This window comes from Panthera tigris, chromosome D2 (genome assembly GCF_018350195.1).
Source record: "Panthera tigris isolate Pti1 chromosome D2, P.tigris_Pti1_mat1.1, whole genome shotgun sequence".
Taxonomy (NCBI): domain Eukaryota; kingdom Metazoa; phylum Chordata; class Mammalia; order Carnivora; family Felidae; genus Panthera; species Panthera tigris.
The window spans coordinates 67,089,804-67,112,549 of NC_056670.1; the positions used below are offsets into that span (position 1 = coordinate 67,089,804).

The window sequence follows — 22,746 nt, forward strand, 5'->3', positions numbered from 1 at the left end:
TTAACAATTTTTTTAATTAAAAAAAAGATTACATTTGTACTTCTCCTTTATTTACAGAAACGCTTATTAAAAGAGAGGCAGAAGCTGCTTGAAAAAATAGAAGAAAAGCAGAAAGAACTGGCAGAAACAGAACCTAAATTCAACAGTGTGAAAGAAAAAGAAGAGCGAGGAATTGCTCGGTATGGGATTTCTTTCACCAACATTTCTAACTTTCTACATAGTTCCTCTATAAAACCTAAATACTTATGAGTTAAGACAGTGAGGGCAAAAGTTAAATTCCATTTCAAAGTAATAGGCTATATTAAAAAACTATTGTGGGCCAAGCGTTATTGTATACATATTGCATACATTTTTTTTCTATTCGGAAACTTGAGGAGATCACTGTAGGTTTGACAAACTTGAGGCTCTGAGAAGTTAACTCACCTGAGACAACATAGTGAGATATTGTTGGGCTTTTTAAAACATGAATGATGTTTGTTTTCATTTCTGTTTTTCTACCCACTCAACATCTTATTCTATGTTTCATCCTATTTCCTTTTTTCACTGTTGTTTTAGTAGCTAGACATTTTCATATCTAGCTGTAGGTTGGACATGCCAGCTTTTGCTCATTTCATGGTTTAGGGCATTAGTATGTTTTTATGCCACCTATATTTTGTTGAATTATTTATTTCTTTTGCCCATTTTTTTCTGATCCTCGCATCCCCCTGCCGTTTGGTAGGATTGTATGTAATCTAGACATTTGTATTCTACTTGTTTTAAATGTTTTCTTTGTCTTTCTCTTGCCTTTTAACCTTTTTTTTCCCTTGCCTCTTAACCTTGGATAGTGTCTTATTGTAAGGAGTTGGAAGTGTTTATATAGTTACATATAGTTGGAGCATTTTTTAAAATTCCTGAGATAGGCTATTAGAACTGTCTCTAGATTTAGTGACTAACTCAGACCTGGAGTAAATACATTGTCTGCCTGAAATCCTTAGGATATGGGCTATTTCACCTTTAACTGTGACTTTTCAAAATAAAATGTATATTATATAGTACTAGTTTGAGGAGCTCTATTAGATACCAGTTCCTTTTTATATTTTTTTTATAGAATTTAAAAAAATGGTTATTGTCTCTATGTATTCTTGACATATCGATTGCAGTTAAACTTGCTTATTTCCTATTTTTCTTTTTAATCATTCTTTTCTTCTGTCTTGTATAGATTGGCCCAAGCTACCCAGGAAAGAACAGATCTTTATGCAAAGCAAGGTCGAGGAAGCCAGTTTACATCAAAAGAAGAAAGGGATAAATGGATTAAAAAGGAACTCAAGTCGTTAGATCAGGCTATTAATGACAAGAAAAGACAGATTGCTGCTATCCATAAGGATCTGGAAGACACTGAGGCAAATAAAGAGAAAAACCTGGAGCAATACAATGTAAGAACTTTTATAGCTGCTCTGTGACAATCTTTCAGAAGACCTAAACGTGTACAGTTGCATCTAGTTAAGTTTTATTTTCAAACAGTTTACATTGCTATTCTTAAAATATACAAGACACAGGTACTTAGAAAAGACCAGCACAGGGGCGCCTGGGTGGCTCAGTTGGTTGAGCATCTGACTTTGGCTCAGGGCATAATCTCTCAGCTCCTGAGTTCAAGCCCCACATGCAGCTCTGTGCTGACAGCTCAGAACCTGGAATCTGCCCCGATAGTGTGTCCCTGTCTCTCTGCCCTCCCCCTTTCGCATTCTGTCTGTATCTCAAACATTAAAAAAAAAAAGACCAGCACTTTTTAACATTTATACATATAACAATATTTATACATATAAATTAATATTTATATGGTAATTTTCCTTTTCAAGGAAGTTTTTTTTTCCATATCCGTGAGTATTCATGTAGATTGAGTGTATTTTAAAATATATTTTTATGAATTGGTAGAATGTACCTGAACTACCCTTAATTTTAACATGGTAAGTCTAAAATGCAACTTCAGAATAACTTATTTAAATTTTTTTTCCATTTTTATATTCTTTCACAGTTCTCTTTCAATTTAAAAATTACTACAGAATATATTTTTTGTTAAAGTAATGGTGATTTTACAACATTTTCTAAATGAATTAAACATTATTTACATATTTACTTAGTATTTCCTTAAAAATTGAAGTAGAAGATAAAACCATTTCTAGAGTAAAAAAAATGTGACATTCAAAATGAGAAAGGGGGAAAATGCTTAGGTAAGTGTTATGTGTGGCTATATATAGATAACTTGAGGGTGATAGAAGTGATGAGAAGGGAGTGTTTAGGACAAGTAAGTGTAGGGTGAGGTAGGTAAATATGTACATACACAGAAGAACCCTGTTACCCATGAGATCTGCACCCAATTGGTTTTTGATTTTTCAGAAAAGCCATAAATGCATAAAATTTTAATACATATGTATATTTATATTTTATGAGTAATACATATATTTATGCACATGTAAAACATACATATATTTATATATATCTTAAGTATTTTGTTTAAACAGGCAAATGTATGCTCATGTACTAATCTTTTTTTTTTTCCAATCTTTCTTTTTTTAAGACTACTTTCTTAGAGCATTTTTGGGTTCACAGCAAAACTGAGAGGAAGGTACAGAGATTTACCATGTACCTTCTGCCCCACACATGCGTAGCTTCTCCCATTATCAACACGCCCCACCAGAGTACGTACCAGTCTTTTGATGTAGAGTCCACAATGTTTGAGTATGAGTAGTGATTGGAGTTGCCAGGGACTTTTTTGTTATGAGCCACACATGTAAATATAGTTCTCCTTAAAGTTGGATGAGAACAGAATTCAGGGTTCAGTCTAGGATCATACATTACATTTAGTTGTCATGTTTCTGTTCTCTTTTTTAATCTGGATCAGTTCCCTAGTCTTATTTCTGCTATGTATTCTACTATATTACACGTTAATACATGCATTTATGTGTTATATAGTTATTTACCCTGGTATTTTAGAGTTAATTTCCCCATTTAGTTCAGTTTTTAGGGAGTCATCTTTAAGTATATCCAAAACTGAATCAGGTTTTTAAAGAAACAGCTCTTTCCTTTGTCTTCATATTCTCAGTTTAATATTTAATGTAATCACAGCATAAACAACAAAATGAAAACATAGTGGGAGCAAACACAACTGGTTCTGTAATCATAAATTACTGGTAGTGGGGCCCCTGCAGGCTCAATAGGTTGAGCATCCGACTCTTGATTTCAGCTCCTGATCTCTGGATTCATGGATTTGTGAGATTGAGCCCCACTTCGGGCTCTGTGCTGAGAGTGCAGAGCCTGCCTGGGATTCTCTCTCTTCCTCTCTGTCTCTGCCCCTCCCCTGCTTACATGCACATTATCTCCAAATAAATAAACAAACTTCAAATAACTGGTAGAAAAGTGATCAGGGGTAATAGAAAATATCTCCTAGGCTCAAAATTCCAGTGTCAGGATACTTTATGGAGGGAATGGAAAGCACAAGTTGATCCCGGTAGTTAGTTATTTGGAAATTGATTAGTATAGTTTTTAGCTGTGATAGCTACATGTCCTTTCTTGGAATGAAGAAAATGTATTATTCTTGAGTTCATGGAAACAACCTCAACAAATGCCTTTTTGAAACAGCCTGGTGATGAGCGAAGATTTTTCAGTTTTTATTCATTCTTTCTCAAGCTTGAACTTCATTATTTTCCAGTATTTCAGCCACTCCTTCCACTGATGAAGTCTGACCTTTATACTGGATAGAGATAATATTATAGTGCTGATTGCATTATGCAGAATAACTTTTTGCTTCTTAGTATAATCCTAACTCTTGTGTTCTATTGTATATGTGTAGAGGGAGTGGTGTGAAAAGTATTGACTGCGGTATTTTGAGAATTTGTGAATGTATTTTTTCTTCTGAAATTCTGCGGTGTATACTATCAAGTAGAAAGGTTTAGATCATTAGTGAGCAAGTTAATTTTATTTTAGCAGTATTTTACAGAGTAATTCATTCTGTGGTTTATGTTTTCTCTTGATGTGCACTTGTCTAAACACATTTTTAAAAAAATAGAGTTGGATTTTTTAACAACTTCATTAAGGTACAGTTGGCATACAGTAAATTGCATGTGTTTAAAATGTACCACTTGATAAGTTTTGATATGTGTTTACATCTATGAAATCGTCACGACAATTAAGATAACAAGCCTGTTCATCACCCCAACATGTCTCCCATTCCTCTCTCCTGTGTTATCCCCTAGCAACAATGACTGATCTTGCTGTCGCTGTGGATTAGTTTGCATGAAATTGGTTTTTAAATTTGAATTATTTTTATTTCCATAGAAACTGGATCAGGATCTTAATGAAGTCAAAGCTCGAGTAGAAGAACTGGACAGAAAATACTATGAAGTAAAAAATAAGAAAGATGAATTACAAAGTGAGAGAAAGTTAGTATAGACTAAAATATGCCTTAATTTTTTTGAGTAATGCAAGTTACTGGGTGTTAAATGGTCGTTAAGTCATAAATGAACTAGCAGCCCTTGGCTGGTTCAGTCGGTGGAGCATGCGACTCTTAATCTCGGGGTTGTGAGTTCAAGCCCCATGTTGGGTATAGAGATTGCTTAAAATCTAAAAAAAAGTTATAAATGAACTATTCAAGTTTGATTTTTTTTTTCAGTATTTTATCCTCAATTGTATACTGTTGGTGCCTATTCTTAATGCTTTTGTAATTAAAGACAGTCTAATTTTTATTGATCAGTTATTTGTGGAGAGAGGAGAATGCAGAACAGCAAGCGCTTGCTGCTAAAAGAGAAGATCTTGAAAAGAAACAGCAACTTCTTAGAGCAGCAACAGGAAAGGTGGGCAGGTTCTTTTCATTACTTCACTTTACAATGAGCCAGTTATTACACAAGAATATTAGTTTTCAAGCTGTAAGTCATTGGTTCCAGGTAGTAAATAAGAGTGCAAATCACTTGTCCTATAAATTTGAAATGATGGGTCTTGTTTAAGCAGCCTTACTACCACCCATACTGTTAATTCTAGCACTTTTGATGTTTAGATGAAGAGCCTATTTTTAATATTAGTATCATAGACTAGAACCCATAATATAAAAGTATTTCATGTAGTTGGCATTTTTCAAGGGGGTGAGGTATTGTTGGGGAGGGTGTTCAGTTTAATCTCTGGAATATTTTTTAACGTGTAGAGTAATGGGTTTATTTCTTACCAGAGGGGTGCCATTGGCAGTATTATTTAAAAAATTTTTACCTCTGACAATTTAACAGGCTATTTTAAATGGAATAGACAGCATAAACAAAGTACTGGACCACTTTCGTAGGAAAGGAATAAACCAGCATGTTCAAAATGGCTATCACGGCATTGTGATGAATAACTTCGAATGTGAGCCTGCTTTCTACACATGCGTGGAAGTCACTGCGGGCAACAGGTGAGGTTTTTGTTTGGTATTTTGAATTTTTAAAGGAAAGAAGGAATAAGAATAAAAAGCTTTTTGGAGTTTTAGTACAATATATCTCCCATTGCCTTTTATCCTAGTTGCTTATTTAACTTTCTGGTTAAAGATGTAGGCGTTAAGTGTTCCTAATTGTAGTTCTCTCCCTACCCCCATTGGAATTTTCTAAGTAGTTTCCCTCCCACCCTACCCCAGTTCAAATTGGGTTGCATAGAAAAAAACTGAGTTGTTTGCTTAAATGTTTATAGCACTTTAAAGTCTAGCAATACAAATGTGTTTTGTTTTGTTTACCTGTAAGGTTATTTTATCACATTGTTGATTCGGATGAAGTCAGCACGAAGATTTTGATGGAGTTCAATAAAATGAATCTTCCTGGAGAGGTCACTTTTCTGCCTCTTAACAAGTTAGATGTCAGGGATACTGCCTATCCTGAGACCAATGTGAGTTGGTGTGTGTGAAGGTCTACCTTTCAATAAGTCATTTTTTCTCATGGTTAGTCCATGCTAGTGCACGGGCACTGTGCATTAGGATTCACTGATCTGTGAGATAAGCATGGTTTCTTCCCATGTAGCATAGGGATGGGAAGGGAGACAGGTCACAGCCAAGACATGAAACAAATCATTGCAAATGTGTAAAATGTTAAAATACATAAGCACAGGGTACTTTGAGAGAGTATCCCAGGTGACAAAATTAAGAAGAAACTCCTGAGGAACTATCATTTGAAGTGAATATATTCTAAGTTTTCTGAATATGCTTTTTAAATGACTTATAAATAAAAATGTCTACCAAGATGATAGGACCTGAAAGCATAATGTTGCTTTTGTTACTTGCTAGTATACATTTATAAATGGATTCAAAATATTCCTCAGATACAATTCTTAAAAAAAAATGTAATTGCTTTGAGGGTATTTGGTTTCGGAATGTTGATGTATTAGCAACGGTTCTATCCTCTAAGGTTAAAGCTGAAAGTCTATGAGAATGATAACAACTTAGGTGGAACAGTGAGAATCTTATAAGCTACTTAAAGGGTCCAGCTTTTTCTTCTTCTTTTTTCTTCTCTTAAAGGGTCCACACTACTAAGTGTCCGCGGTGTTTTATTTCTTGTTTTCCATGGTAGCTATATTGGTGTTCTCTTTATAATTACTGATTTAAGCCTAACATATTTGTTGCATTGTTCTGTGTATAGGATATATTTCCTAATGTGAAAATTATAAGTCTTTTTCTAACAGTTTAGAAGAGTGTAAAAGAAAATTTTATATGAAAAAATATTTTTCTGAATATCTAAGACATATATATAATGAAAACATTTTGAGGAAATACTATTAGTTTACATTTATTTGGCCTTTCTATGTGACAGATGCTGTCCTGTGTGTTTTACATATTATTAGTTTGTCTGGTCTTAACAACTTAAGAAGGTACTATTATCACAGTTTTGTAGGTGAAATAACTATTAAATGGAGAAGTTAAGCAGCTTGTCCACAAAGTATACATCTAGTGAGTGTCAGAACTAGGATTTGAACTTGTGCCACTGACTGTGGAACCACTGAATTCTTTGTCACTATGCCCTGATCTTGAAAATCTGTACATGAATACAGTTTCCCAGATATTTCAGTAGAATGATTTTTCTAACTCCTTCAGAGTAAAAATAGTTTTGAAATAGGCATTTATGTTTCTTTGTATTTCATAAAGATGTAATTCGTAATTCTGTTAGCATGTTTTAATTAACTGTGTTGTGATCTTTTTGCTGACCAAAATATTCATTTTTAGGATGCTATTCCTATGATAAGTAAACTGAGGTACAATCCCAGATTTGACAAAGCTTTCAAACACGTGTTTGGGAAAACACTTATTTGTCGTAGCATGGAAGTTTCAACCCAGCTAGCACGTGCTTTCACTATGGACTGCATTACCCTGGAAGGTTTGTAATAGTAATTCTTGGCTTTGAACAAATAAATTCAGTTTTAGTTTTAAGTATTTCAAAATTCATGTGCCTTTGTCATTTTTAAATAGTTGGTTTAAGTCAGAGTCCAAACAGGTTCCACAATTTTATTTAGTTGATGTCTGTCTTAAGTATAATCATTTGGTCTATAGTAGGGGTTCTTAACCTTTTTTGCACTGTGGACTTCTTTGGCTCTTGAGTAAAGTCTGTGTACCCTTTCTCAAAATGTTTTTAAGTGCATAAAATACTTTGGATCACTAAAGAAACTGTATTGGCATGGTAATCACAGTGTTTTTTCAAATATGACATAGTAATTTATTCTTGAAGGTATTCAGAAACAAGATTTAGCAGTGAATCTAATATAATTTTGAAGTACTGATACATGTAAACAATATTTTGAGATTTCCAGCAAGTATAATCTTATAGCTGTTATATAGAAAATAGCTGTTATTTCTCCTGGTAACAAAGTTACAAGTACTGATACTAGCACTATAGTTCTTGTTACAGAGGGAATTGGTAAATTTCATTTTGAAGTTAGTATAAAAATAAACAAGTAAATTTTTTTTCCTACCAAGTCATGGATTTCCTGAATTTTATCCATGAAGTCTAGGGTCTAGGTTACGAACCTCTGGTGTATAAGTTTACCTGCCTTCATTTTTAAATTTTTTTCCTTCTCTTTGTAATTTATATGTTAATGAAAGAAAGTAACCCCCTCCTCCGCTTTATCTCTTTAGACAATTTTTTTTCGTTTTGAACTACCTCTGAGAATAAGTTATAAAATAAATACAGTTATGATACTTTATTTCTAAAGTTAAGTATGTGTATCTTCTAAGAGTAAGGATATTCTCCTTAATGGCCACAGGTATCGTAACTGTTACACCTAAGAAATTTAACATTAACCCAATAATATCATCTAAAAAGTATCTACAGTAAAATTTTCCCCAGTTGTCCCAAAATATTTTTCTGTCCAGGATCTAATCAAGGATGCATGGAATGTCTTCTGTTTGGATTCTTTCAATATAGGACAGCTCCTCCTGTTCTCTCATACCCTCAGGAAATTGACTTTTTCATAGAATCTTCCATTTTCTGGATTTGTCTTATTGCTTCCTCATCATTAGATTCAATTTAAACATTCAAGGTGTATACTTCTTGCATCACACAATGTCCCACTGTTAATCATGCTAAGTTTGACCAGTAGCAATCTCTGAGTTATAAAGGTACCGTTTCTTATTCATAATTAGTAAGTGATATGTGGGACTGTCCTTTAAGAAAACATGAATATCAGGTTCCTTGACAACTTTTTTTCCAATGGTTTAGCTTCCTTTGCTAGCCCTTGCCTGACTCAGTTAATACACCGGGGGATTCCAAATCGGGATTCTTAAATTCTGTCAAGGTTTCTGTATTTACTAACTGTCACTCTTCTGTAAAGAAGAACCTCTTCCCTTTTTTTTTATTTTTTAAGTAGCACTGTGATTCGTGACTTTTTTTTTATTGTGTTACTGCATTGCCATTATTGTTTGCTGTTCAAATTTTCCCAAATATGGCCAGTGGGAATTCCAAGCTCCCAAGTCCTGTGTCCTGTTGACATGTCCCCATTAGTTTTTATTAGCACTTCTTTCCTTTCTGGCAGATGTTCAGACTCATCTAAAAGGCACACTTTTTTTTTTTAATGTTTATTTTTGAGAGAGAGAGAAAAACAGAGCATGAGTGGGGGAAGGGCAGAGAGAGAAGGAGACACAGAATTAGAAGCAGGCCCAAGGCTCTGAGCTGTCAGCCCAGAACCGGAGACAGGGCCTACATCCTTGAACTGCTTATAGATAATGACCTGAGCTAAAGTCAGATGCTTAACCAACCGAGCCACCCAGGTGCCCCTAGAAGGCACATTTTTTAAACAAAGATTTTAACAGTTGGAAAGGAAAAGTTTTTCAGGCTGACTTAAATCCCTTCTAATTCTCATTAAATAAACAAAGCTTTAGAATAGTTGTTTGATTATAAATCAATTTATCATTGAATAAAGAAGTTGTTATACAGAATATCTACCTTTCTTGTGCTTTGTTTGTAGGTGACCAAGTCAGTCATCGGGGTGCTCTCACTGGAGGTTATTACGACACAAGGAAATCTAGACTTGAACTGCAGAAAGATGTTAGAAAAGCAGAAGAAGAACTAGGTGAGCTTGAAGCAAAGCTCAATGAAAACCTTCGCAGAAATATTGAAAATATCTTTTTGTCCTGTGTTGCTGTGGAGAACTGTGTTTGGGTTAGAATATATAATCTTTTGCATGTTAGGTGTGTTTTCTTACAGACATACAGTGAGAAAAAGATTCTTCATATTTGACTTTTCTTTAAGCATAGAAGCTTATTTGTCAAAACTTATTAACTCCTGAAGACGGGGAAAAAACTATTTTAACATTGATTCTTTGATTAGCTATTAAATAGGTGATAGCAGTGAGTCTGTTTATGAGAGCAAAGAACCTGAGGTACACTAAAATTTAAGGGGACAGAGGAAACTGAAGAAGATCAATCAGAATTGTAGAAGGAAAACCAGGTTATTGCTTCAAGGAAGAAGGGTTGGGGGCATCAGTAATACCATTATACTGCAAAGAAGTTAAATATAGGGGTTGAAAATGTGCATTCGATTTTACTACTTCAGAGTCATTTGATACAGATTTAGTATTAGTGGAGGAAATGGCTGTCAAAGTCCAAGTCTTAGTAAACAGTATTCTCCGTTCTTTTAAATAAAGCTGGTGTTCCATAACGAGTGGCTAGTTTAGCTCACAGCAGGAGCGTTGTACTTGTGCATTTTCTTAAGATAACCATGCTACTTTGGTGTAAGGCAAAAGTGCTCAGTATGTACTTCACATTATGTCACACAATTTGAAAAATATAGGTACTTGATGGGTGTCTGGCTTGCTCAGTCAGTAAAACATCCAACTCTTCATCTCTGGGTCATGAGTTCAAGACCCACATTGAGTGCAGAGATTACTTAAAAATATATATATAGGTATTCCAGCATCAAGAACAATCATTTTTACTGAGTGAGTGAATCATTGGGATATTCTTCAATGAAACTGGCAGTTTTTTTAAGTGATTTTATAGCTTCTGTGTCATCAGTGCAAGCAGCAGCACAGAGAAAAAGGTAAATAAACATGTTAGTCTGGACTCTGCAAGGGTCTGTAGAGCATCTTTAGAACTGCCCAAATTTGGTAAGATGTTGGCACAAAGAAAACATGGGGAAACACTAAGAAAGGAGGATATTGACAGCATACATCCACTACCTTCTGTATTTAATAATCCAGTGAGGTGGTATTATTTGTCTACATTGGGCAAGGCCTCTTCATACATAACTACCTTATGTGGTGATTTAAACATAATAGATTACACAGTAAATATTTTTTGAATGAGAGATGTAAAAGATAATATTTAGATTCTCCTTGGATTTCCCAAGAATTTATATATTTATTGTATATATGTAATATATATAATATATATATGTAATATATATAAAATACATATATGTAATATATAAAATTTATAAACATTATGTAAGTAAAATTATATATAAATTTGTATATATTTATATATATATTTTATATGTAACTTTAAGGAAAATCTGTAAGTTATTTTGAGAGAGAAATGGTGGGGTGAAATGTTTTAAGCTTCTTTATGATTAAACACATTTGGTGTAGTATTTAATTCAGCATTGTTATGGTCCATAAATCTGAGGAAATAACTTTTATTTGGAGGTAAAGAAAAGGAAAGGGATACACAGTGTTTTTAAGAGATGTTTTTAGAGCGCATTTTCCTTAGCCTTGTATATGGATTAATAATGAAATTGATCAGTTGATGAACCAAATGCAGCAGATAGAGACGCAGCAAAGGAAATTTAAAGCATCTCGAGATAGCATATTATCAGAAATGAAGATGCTCAAAGAGAAGAGGCAGCAGTCAGAGAAAACCTTTATGCCAAAGGTTCGTAAGTATGTCCCATTCACTACAGATTTAATTACTTAGAATTGGGGTGGACCACGTGTTATATTGGTTGTCCTGTCAGTAATCATTTTTGTCTATTAAGCACTGCTTATGAAGTTGAATATGTGGTTGCATTTTATCCAGATTATATTAAAACAGGGTAGAAACTAAACTATTACTGTTGAATTACAAGTGATAATACGTATGTCTCAGAAATTTGTAGCAGTTTTGACAAAAACTGTTTAGATGATCACTAGTACTAAACAGTTTTTTAAAAAAATTTTTCCAACTATACCACCCTAACACATTCTAGCAGTCTTTTCTTTTTGTTCTTATTAATATTCAAGAAGATTTTTATACAATTTGGTCATGGAATATGATTTATTCCACATACCCTGATAGTATTGTATTAGTATTAATATCATAAATATTTTTCTTACTGCTATTTAGTTCTATTCAAATTTAGTGGATACCTAATATTTACTTGAGTTGATATGATTTAGTTCACTTTAACATCAAATATAGATTGTTCTCAGTTTTTCACTATTGTAAGTAATACAGACTAATACCTTTATTAATAAATGTATGATCTGTCACATAGCAACGTAGCTTACAAAGTTTGGAGGCAAGTTTGCATGCTATGGAGTCCACCAGAGAATCATTGAAAGCAGAACTAGGAACGGACTTGCTTTCTCAACTTAGTCTGGAAGATCAGAAGAGAGTAGATGCACTCAATGATGAAATTCGTCAACTTCAGCAGGCAAGTACAACTGACGAAATTCTAATTAATAATTGGCTATTGTGAAAATTTTCTTGCTACTAAGGGATTGTAAAAAAAGGAACCTTGAGAAAATAGGTATGTGAGATTCTGGGTATGTTAGGATTATGCAAGAAATCTTCATTTTCTTCCATCTTATTTAATGTACATTTATTATTAGTAAGATTGACTTGTTAGTTTTGCTGTCTTTATTGATGTGACCACTTTTACGCATGTAATAATATTGTTTTGATTAAACATTTTAATAGCATTTGATTTTTGAATATGGAGATGTAAACACTAAGTCCAAAAAATGAAAAGTAGGTAAAGTATTTTTTGCAGATGTCTTATAAAAAGAACCAAGCTGGGGTGCCTGGCTGGCTCAGTCAGTAGAGCATGTAACTCTTGATCTTGGAGTTGTGAGTTCAAGCTCCATGTTAGGTATAAAGATAACTTAAAAACAAAATCTTTAAAAAGAAAAAAAAAATGAACCAAGCACACAAACTTAGCATTCTGAAGAGATAAGAGAAAAATGAAGAAAATATAGGGCTTTTTAGAAGGATGTAAAACTTGATTGCAGCTCATTTGAACACAAGTAATGGAGAGGACAGCAAATAAACAGCATTCCTGTGTGGGAAATGTGAATTCCTATGTAGACAGATAATACTTTTTTTTTCTAGGAAAACAGACAGTTGCTGAATGAAAGAATTAAATTAGAAGGTATTATTACTCGAGTGGAGACATACCTGAATGAGAATTTGAGAAAACGCTTGGACCAAGTGGAACAGGTATGTTCTTTTTTGAGGGTTCTTTGATGACCGTAACCTTTTGAAAGTACTTACACACAAGTGGCTCTGATTGAGAGCATGTGCTTTGGGGACAGAAAGACCCCCCTACCCTGGGTTGGAGTTCTAGCACTGCCATCTAATGTATGATCTTGTGCAAGCAAGTACTTTAATATTACTAAGCCTCAGTTTCCTCTTGTGAAAAATAAGCATAACAGTAATGCCTGTTGTGTATGATTATCCTGGCACATTCTAGGTGATCAGTAAATGTTAGTTATTAATGTTTTCTCAGTAGTAGTCCCATGCTGAGAAATTTTCTAATTATATTACTTTTTTCCCCCTTTTAATGAATACTGTAAGTATTTGTAGTTATACAGAGTGTACTTTCTAGTTCTCCTGAATGTTTATTCAACATAACTGCTATCAGAAACTGTTGAAGTCATAACATTTTGAAACTAACAGAATTCATATTTTGTGGTTTAATGGTTTTAAGTTCCTTTTATGTTACAGGAACTTAATGAACTGAGAGAGACAGAAGGGGGTACTGTTCTCACTGCTACAACTTCAGAACTTGAAGCAATCAATAAAAGAGTAAAAGATACTATGGCACGATCAGAAGGTGAATTTTTATTTAGTAGAAAGATTTTTGGGGGGGTGCCTGGGTGGTTCAGCTGGTTAAGCATCCAGCTCTTGATTTCGGCTCAGGTCATGATCTCATGGTTCATGAATTTGAGCCCCTTGTCGGGCTCTGCACTGACAGCACATAGCCTGCTTCAGATTCTCTCTCTTCCTCTCTCTCTCTCTGCCCCTCCCTGCTTACATGCTCTTTCTCAAGTAAACATTTTAAAAAATTAAATTTTTTTGTAGTTTGTTAAATTTAGATTATTTGATAAAATTGTTTACTACACAATGAAATACCCAAATAGGCAAAAGCATATACTAATATTTTTCCTGTTTTCCATCAGCATAAATAATTTATAGTGGATGGAATTTAGTGGGTTGGTTATAAATTGTAATCTCTGTTTTGTTGGAAAATGTTTGTGACAATTTTATGTGAGACTGTAATTATTAATTTTATTGCCAGAAGTGTGAAATAGCCGAACTAGTTTCTTATCACCTAGTTGCTGAGAAGAAAATTATTTTTTTAGTTTTTTATAAACATAAACATTCAATAATGTGAAATAATATACTTGAGTGACTAATGTATACTCCTGTTTTGTCCTGAATTAAGTGTTTCATAGATTTACACAGTAAAATTTAAACAAACATTATGAAAAACTAAAATCTACTTATTTTGATAAATTTGGCCATTAAAATCTTTGGTTAAATAACAGTCTAGCTTTAAAATAGGTATTATGGCCTAATTTGGTTTTTTCCCCCATTTTAGATTTGGACAATTCCATTGATAAAACAGAAGCTGGAATTAAGGAGCTTCAGAAGAGTATGGAACGCTGGAAAAATATGGAAAAAGAACACATGGATGCTATAAATCATGATACTAAGGAACTGGAAAAGATGACAAATCGACAAGGCATGCTGCTGAAGAAGAAAGAAGAGTGCATGAAGAAAATTCGTGAACTTGGGTCACTTCCCCAGGAAGCATTTGAAAAGTACCAGACGCTGAGCCTCAAACAGGTAAATCTTCTTGGTTTTAAATGTGAAGTCTTGTTGCAGATTTCTCTGCATGTGAATTTATTTATACATTTTTCCTCTTTATAGCTGTTTCGAAAACTTGAACAGTGCAACACAGAATTGAAGAAGTACAGCCATGTTAACAAAAAAGCTTTAGATCAGTTTGTAAATTTCTCTGAGCAAAAAGAAAAGTTAATAAAACGACAAGAAGAATTGGATAGGGGATACAAATCAATCATGGAACTGATGAATGTACTTGAACTTCGAAAATATGAAGCTATTCAGTTAACTTTCAAACAGGTATGTTTCTATTTTGTAGTTAATATGTACACAAGACAAAAACTTCAGCTTTTAGTTTATTATTCAGTTTGCAAAGGTTTTAAAGGTTTTTTTTCCACTCATAGGTGGATCTAATACACATGAACAAATCCCCGCATACAGTTTTCTAACACAGTAACTAGAATATCCTGCACAGCTCTTAAAAGAATTTAGTTTGTTACTCTTGTTTTTAAGATTAAACAGTATTTATGATTGTTTTTAAATATTTGTCTTTGCTTTAAGAAATAATATGTGCAGTTCCACCTAAGCAAAATTTATATTTGAATTGACACTTATTCATTCATTCCTTCCTTCATTTTAAGGTATCTAAGAACTTCAGTGAAGTATTCCAGAAATTGGTACCTGGTGGCAAAGCTACTTTGGTGATGAAGAAAGGAGACGTGGAGGGCAGTCAGTCTCAGGATGAAGGAGAAGGAAGCGGTGAAAGTGAGAGGGGTTCTGGGTCACAAAGCAGTGTCCCATCAGTCGACCAGTTCACTGGAGTTGGAATTAGGGTAACAAACCTTTATATCCAGTTTCCCTCAGTACTACCATAGTGGGATTTGTAGAATGTTTTATAGATTAAATTGGTGCATTGTTGTATGTGACTTAATTTTAGGAGGAGATTATGATTTTACCCCTTTTGGTTACTAATTAAATGGTTTTTTTAGGTATCATTTACAGGAAAACAAGGCGAAATGAGAGAAATGCAACAGCTTTCCGGTGGACAGAAATCCTTGGTAGCTCTTGCTCTGATTTTTGCCATTCAGAAATGTGACCCAGCTCCTTTTTACCTGTTTGATGAGATTGACCAGGCTCTGGATGCCCAGCACAGAAAGGCTGTGTCAGGTAATTTTGGGTTATACTGGACAAGAACTTAACAATGATAGCTTGCCTCTTTTGATTGTGACTTCTTGTTGCCTAACATACTTGGGACTAGACAGGGTATATATTCAGTAAATAAAATTTCTTTTAAAAGTTTTTAAAAATTTTGTTTTAGACTAGTTTACAAAGCTTAGTTTTGTGAAAAGCCAACGTGTTTCTTGGAGTCTGTTGAAAATCCTAACTTCAGTTAAACTTTACACAGAAGTCTCTTATATTAAAATTGCTTTTCTTAATGTTTGAATAGCTCCTGGCATAAAGTGTTGATTCTGTATTTTAAAAACCTAAATTTAATCTTTAGTAAACTCAAAACCTCTTTGGAGAAGTGGGCAGCAGGGGAAGGTTGTTCTTTTGTTGTTGTTGTTGTTATTGTTGTTCATCTTAGAGACAGTGCATGAGCAGGGGAGGGGCAGAGAGAGTGAGACAGAATCCAAAGCAGGCTCCAGGCTCCGAGCTGTCAGCACAGAGCCCGTCTCCGGGCTCAAACTCACAAGCCACGAGATCACGACCTGAGCCAAAGTCAGATACCCAACGGACTGAGCCACACAGGTGCCCTGGTTGTTCTTTTTTTGTGAGAAAGCTTGTTTTGCTCTGACGTTTTTAATACTGTGTTGGTAAGTAGCTGCTACTTCATATTCTGTAAGTTCGTGGACTAAAGATTTACCCCTAATTTAAAAGATTAAGTTGGTAACGTTTGCAGATGTATGCATGAAAAATAAAATCACAGGCTGTTTTGGATTTTAGGTAAAGAGTAAAGATAGTTTTTTAAATGTTCAGATCTGCTTAAGGCCACCTGGATGGCTTAGTGGATTGAGCATCCAACTCTTGATTTTGGTTCAGGTCATGATCCAAGCATCAAGATCAACGCTGAGCATAGAGCCTGTTTGGGATTCTCTCCCTCTCTCCCCCTCTGCCCCCCTTCCCCCCTTACGCATGTGCTCCTACCCTCTCCCTCCCTCCCTCCCTCTCTCTCTCTCTTTCATAAAATAAAATCAAATAATATTTAAATGTTCAGATCTGAGAAAAGGGTTTTATTAAGTTACTATTTCTTTTTTACAGATATGATTATGGAACTTGCCGTACATGCACAATTTATTACAACTACTTTTAGGCCTGAACTGCTTGAGTCAGCTGACAAATTCTATGGTGTAAAGTTTAGAAATAAGGTAAATTTTTTTTACATGAAATTTAAGTTCATATTTGTCAAATTCTTGTTTTATGTTACTTAAATCATGAAAGAAAACCTAGAAGGTTATTGCTTCTCTTACAATGAGTTTGTAAAGAAAAAGCTTTTCCTTCAAATGCCTACGAAGTTTAGCAATTAGTTTTATAGCATCCATTGCATTGATTTTATTTTCATTGGCATTAAGAGACAATATCTTCCTGTCTTGTCTATTTAGTGCACAGCTTTTAACAGTTAGATACACTCCTTTATATTTTGCCCATGTAGCTCTTCTTGATCTCTTCAGCCTCAAGATTCTTTGAAATAGCAAAATAATAAAAACTGAAAAAATGTGGCTCAATAGTACTTAGTACTTACCTGGATCTTCAGAGTATTAAAATGAAGAATATTTTATAAACAAATGTACTGAACAAACACCATTATAAAAAGTCTTACCGTCAGTGTTTTAGAATCATTTGTCTAGACTTATAAAATTTATAGGTGATAGGCCATGTGTTTTAAATATTACTCTATACAGTGAGAACATTGATTTTGTCTTGAGGATTTAACAGACTTTGTTTTTAACATTTATTCTTCAGGTTAGTCATATTGATGTGATCACAGCAGAGATGGCCAAAGACTTTGTAGAAGATGATACTACTCATGGTTAATTGGAAAATATTGCCTACTGGTTTGGAAGATGTGTATAGTAATATGATTCTGATTCCCAGGAACTGTACATTTAAACCTAAATATCTAGTCACTATTAATAGTTTTCAGATTTAGAGCATATACAGCCCTTTTATATTTCTGTCCTTGTATTTTATAAGATACTCTGTAATGTTACATTTCTACTTATAGTTTAAGAATTTTATTTCCCACACAACTTTTTGTAAAGTGTCCTGCTCCCGTTTTAAATCTTTTGAAACATGCTAAATATTCTTTGCTAATTATTTTATCAATTATATTGCCTCTTTTTTTATAGCTTCAATTAAATTGGTTTTATGACTAATTTAGTATTTTATGTGGCTTTTTATTTATAGTTATGTGACTAGAAACGAATTGTTCTTAAATATCTGCTTTTTATTTTGCCTAAGAAAAGGTCTGCCCTCACCTAAAAGATTTTTTAAACACGGCTTCATATTCTGTTAAAATACATCGGCGATTCCCAATCCTGGCTGCATGCTTAAATCCATGGGAGAGCTTTAAACTGCTGGAGTAACACTGCTGACTGACATCTTTCCCTAGACCAGTTGAATCGAAATCTTTATGGAGTGGGGTTCTGGTCATTGTTGGTTTTAAAGTTCTCCCAGGTGATTATGACCTTTGGTGAGGATTAGAACAGTTGCTTTAACTCATTGTAACAGTCCTTTAAAATTACTTTAAATTTAAGAGGAAAATGTATTTACTAGAATTTGGGAACATAGTTTTAAGAGTAGCTAAGAACACTAAAGCCAAAACATTGAGCCATAAAATTTCCTTGTTTTACTGATTAAGTAAACGTTTGGGAAACTTTATTTTTGAAACTTTTTTTTCCCCCCCTCAGATGAGGTCTTTTTTTTTTATTATGTTTTTTAAACTGCTTTGTTGAGCTAAGATTCATACATTATAAAGTCCACCTGTTAAAATTGTGTGATGGAATACTTCTTAGTATATTCACAAAATTGGGCACCCATCTCTACAGTCTAATTTTAGAACATTTTCATTACCCTAAAAAGAAACTCTGTACGTATTAGTACTCACTCTGTACCTCCCCCTCCCTGCATTCCCTGGCAACCATAAATCGAGTTTCTGTCTGATACTATGGATTTGCCTGTTTTGGGCATTTCATATAAATAGAATCCTATAGTGTGGGGCCTTTTTGTGACTGACTTGTTTCACTTAGCATGTGTTTTTGTTTTGTTTTTACAGGTTTATTTATTTTTGAGAGAGAGACTGTGAGACAGAAGGGGAAGAGAGGGAGACACAGAATCCAAAGCAGGCTCCAGGCTCTGAGCTGTCAGCACAGAGCCCAATGCGGGGCTTGAACTCACAAACGGCAAGATCATGACCTGAGCTAAAGTTGGTCACTTAACTAACTGAGCCACCCAGGTGCCTCATCACTTAGCGTGTTTTTAAGGTTCATCCATGTTGTAGCACATATCCATAATTTGTTCCTTTTTATTGCTGAATGAAATCGCATTTAGGAATATATGCCATGTTTTATCCATCCATTAGTTCAGCAGTACTGGGGGTTAGGACTTAAACATATGAATGGAGGTGGGGGTGAGCACAGTTCAGCCCATAACAATTACCATGGTGCATTTGTCACTCAGCATGGGTGCATTTAGTTTATCATCTAAGCTCCAGATTATATTCAGATTGCGCCAGTTTTTCCACTAATGCCCTTTTTCTCTGATTCCTCAGGGGGATTTACAGTACATTACATTTAGTTGTCATATCTCCTCTGGTCTGTGACAGTTTCTCAGTCTGTTTTTCCCACCTTGACAGTTTTGAGGAGTACTTTTCATGTATTTTATAGAACGTCTCCCATTTGGGATTTCTGTGATTATTTTTCTCCTAGATAGACTGGTGTTAAATAATACAACAGGGGTGAAGTGTTCCCAACACATCATATCAGTGGTGCCTATTATTAACATGTTTTACCTTGATGTTTACCTTAATCACCTTCCTAAGATCATTTGCCAGTTTCTTCCCTGTAAAGTCACATTTTTTTTTTCTATTTAACTCTATTCTTTGGAAGCAATTCACTAAGTGCAGTCCACATTAGGATATTCCTATGACCTTGAGGATCACCTGGGTGGCTCAGTCAGTTAAGTATCCAACTTCGGCTCAAGTCATGATCTCATGGTTCATGAGTTCGAGCCCCGCCTCAGGCTCTGTGCTGACAGCTCAGAGCCTGGAGCCTGCTTCAGATTCTGTGTCTCCTTCTCTCTCTGCTCCTGCCCCACTCGAGTTCGGTCAAGGCTATTCCTATGACCTTGAAAATCTCCCATTATTCTAGTAGGGTTTTTTTGGTAGATTCTTTGGGGTTTTCTACATGGACAAATCATGTTATCAGTAAATAGAGACAGTTTTAGTTCTTCTTCTTCAATATATATACCTTGTATTTTTCCTTGCTGATTTTTTTTTCCCCTTAGAGTTTATAGTCATCTGCAGGAGGGCTGGTTTGTTAGGAGCTACTCCTCCCATTAGTGGAAGCCAGAAATCCCTAAAGAGGTATTTTTAATTTTTTTTTTTTAGCGTTTATTCATTTTTTGAGATACAGAGACGGAGTATGAGCGGGGAGGGGCAGAGACAGAGAGAGATACAGAATCCGAAGCAAGCTCCGGGCTCTGAACTGGCAGCACAAAGCCTGATGCGGGGCTCAAACACACAAACCGTGAGATCATGGCCTGAGCCAAAGTCAGACACTTAACCAACTGAGCCACTCAGGTGCCCCCTAAAGAGGCATTTTTAAAATGAGGAAGTAGTTTTGTAAATTTAAATTAAAAATCTACATTCACTTTGAGTTTTCATTTTGACTAGCTTAATCTAGAGTTTAAATGTTCAGTATATTGTTTATAGTTTTGCTATGATATAATTGATCTTCCTTGACAGAATTGGGTGTAAGAAATATTCTGTGTAGGTCCCCATTCAAAAGGGTTATGTAAGGGGCACATGGATGGCTCAGTCCATTAGGTGTTGGACTCTTGATTTCAGCTCAGGTCATGATCTCATGGTTTGTGAGATTGAGCCCCATATCGGGCTCTCCATCCCAGAGCCTGCTTGGGATTCTCTCTCTCCCTCTCTTTGACCCTCCCCTACTCATGTGCAAACCTGTGTGTGTGTTCTCTTTCTCTCAAAAACAAACATTTTTTTAAAGGGTTATGTAGGCATAGTATCTTTCCAATATTCCTAAAATGTTCCTTAGCCATCTCCCCAGGAATATTCATTATGAGTCACTACATATAGAGGTTGAAATGGTTGGTGTATAGTTTATGATATATAGCTTTGTTCTTTGATATGGGAAACCTCCATAATACAGATTTTGGCAAGGGATGTTACATGTATAGCATCATTCTAGAACTTAATGTTCTTAAGCATCTCCCCAAGGATATCCAATATATAATGAAACTCCAGTGAGTTTGTAACAATAAGTACCTAAACAATGGAACATAGAATGTATTTTTAAAATCCATATTCTTTGCTAAATCTTAGTGATGACATAAGATTCTAATGAATAGAAACCACTAATTCTAATGAACAGAAAAATGTGGGAAAGTACTGATTTTCTAAGAAAATGATGGAATTTATAGAAGCTGAGTTTACTTTGAATAATGTTTTATAATAGAAGTATAGAAAAGATGAAAGATGAGTTTTGAAGGATTTCTTTTTTTCAACCAAGTAATAACTTTTTAAAAACATTTGGTTAATTCTAATATTATACTATATATTAACTAACTGGAATTTAAATAAAAACTTGAAACACACAAAAAAAAAACCACATTTGGTTAATTTTTAAAAGGAGTTTCTCTCCTAACTGGATAGAGGACTGTCAGCTTCTGACAAAGGGAGAATACCAGTGTTGAGGAAAAGAGAACAGTATTAAGATTTCACTGTCACCAGCAGATGGTCTCCTTGCACAAGGAGCAGCATGGCATTGCTGGGAGGCTTGCCACAAAGGTGCGGAAAGTATGCTCTGTCTTAAGGATTCTTCATCTTTACCTTTTACTCAGGCATAAGTTCTTATCCTGGAACACAAACCACCCAAGTCTGTGTGTTTCTGCTGAGTCTGCCCTGTTAATAAAGCAGGGGAAGACTAAATGGAAAACCGATGCATTAAAACCGATGCAGTTAAAATTGGTGACAACACACTGTTAACCCAATGCCTGGAAAATAGGTTTTTCTTTCCCTGTTTGAGGATCTCTCCTTTTTGATTTTTAATTCTATGTAAATCAGCTAGAAATTATCCTCTAGTTTTGTGTGAAGATTAAGCAATAGTTATTGCCTTGTTCCCTAGGTTTCATACTTTTTGGGGAGAAAACAGTAGCTTTCCTTTCCCTCTGGGAAAAATGGTGGGATCTGCTTCATTGGTCTTTTGCCTACAAATGTGTTACGGCCTTTGTTCTGGTCACGTGAAGAAATTTTCAACAAAGTAGATTGATTCAGTTAACATTTCTAGAAGGGATATTGAGTATGGCAGGAGCTGAAGATTTTGTAAAGCATTTGCCCTTAAATATAGCTTTTTTTGTCAACACTTTCAGCCAAAAATATCAGGACCTTGCACATAGGATATATTATTTAGACCTAAAAGACACAAGATTTTTTATTTTTAGTCTGATTCTTTAATTTTGTAGATGAGAAAATTTGAAGCCCAGGTTAACACCCAGGTAAGTGGGGCCCAAATGACTGAAGACACACAACAGCTGACTTGCCTGCCTCGGTAGAGCAGACTTTCCGGTAAGTGAGGACTTAGTTCTCCCTAGTTAACTATGAAAATGAAGTATCACATTTGTACAGTGCTGATTGATCCTCTACGTTATACAGAGTAACAGATTCTAAGGGTGAGTGAGTCACCACCTTCTTTTATTTTCTTTACCCTTTCCCTCCATACCCTCCTCCCTTTTTCTTTAGACTTCACCTATTTAGGTGGAGTCTGATCATTTGTCTCACTTAATGTCCTAGGGGGACTGGATTACTCCTAGCTGCCAGTCTTCTGCATGGAAGATGCCAGTGTTGCTCCATAAATCTGCCACCATGTGGCACTCAGTCTCCCCTTCCTAGAGACAGAGAGTCTCCTGGGTGTAAGAGCCCTTGTGGCAGCCAGTAAACCACACAGGGATACGAGGCAGCACAGAGGTTAGGTTTGCAAAGGGATCGTGGATAT

At 34.9% G+C, this 22,746-nt stretch overlaps 1 protein-coding gene across 1 annotated transcript in view; it reads left to right on the top strand.

The window, feature by feature from the left end:
• Positions 1-17,889, top strand: part of SMC3 (structural maintenance of chromosomes 3) — a 37,493-nt gene extending 19,604 nt beyond the window's left edge. Inside the window, exons 12-29 of the mRNA XM_007087189.3 lie at positions 58-179; positions 1,199-1,412; positions 4,312-4,415; positions 4,727-4,826; positions 5,250-5,410; positions 5,733-5,874; positions 7,202-7,352; positions 9,436-9,588; positions 11,190-11,341; positions 11,943-12,101; positions 12,779-12,886; positions 13,394-13,502; positions 14,271-14,518; positions 14,603-14,815; positions 15,157-15,348; positions 15,505-15,682; positions 16,775-16,881; positions 17,477-17,889. Coding sequence (XP_007087251.1) covers positions 58-179; positions 1,199-1,412; positions 4,312-4,415; positions 4,727-4,826; positions 5,250-5,410; positions 5,733-5,874; positions 7,202-7,352; positions 9,436-9,588; positions 11,190-11,341; positions 11,943-12,101; positions 12,779-12,886; positions 13,394-13,502; positions 14,271-14,518; positions 14,603-14,815; positions 15,157-15,348; positions 15,505-15,682; positions 16,775-16,881; positions 17,477-17,548 — 2,685 coding nt within the window. The 3' untranslated portion in view covers positions 17,549-17,889. The remainder of the gene's footprint in view (positions 1-57; positions 180-1,198; positions 1,413-4,311; positions 4,416-4,726; positions 4,827-5,249; positions 5,411-5,732; positions 5,875-7,201; positions 7,353-9,435; positions 9,589-11,189; positions 11,342-11,942; positions 12,102-12,778; positions 12,887-13,393; positions 13,503-14,270; positions 14,519-14,602; positions 14,816-15,156; positions 15,349-15,504; positions 15,683-16,774; positions 16,882-17,476) is intronic.
• Positions 17,890-22,746: the final 4,857 nt, after the last annotated feature.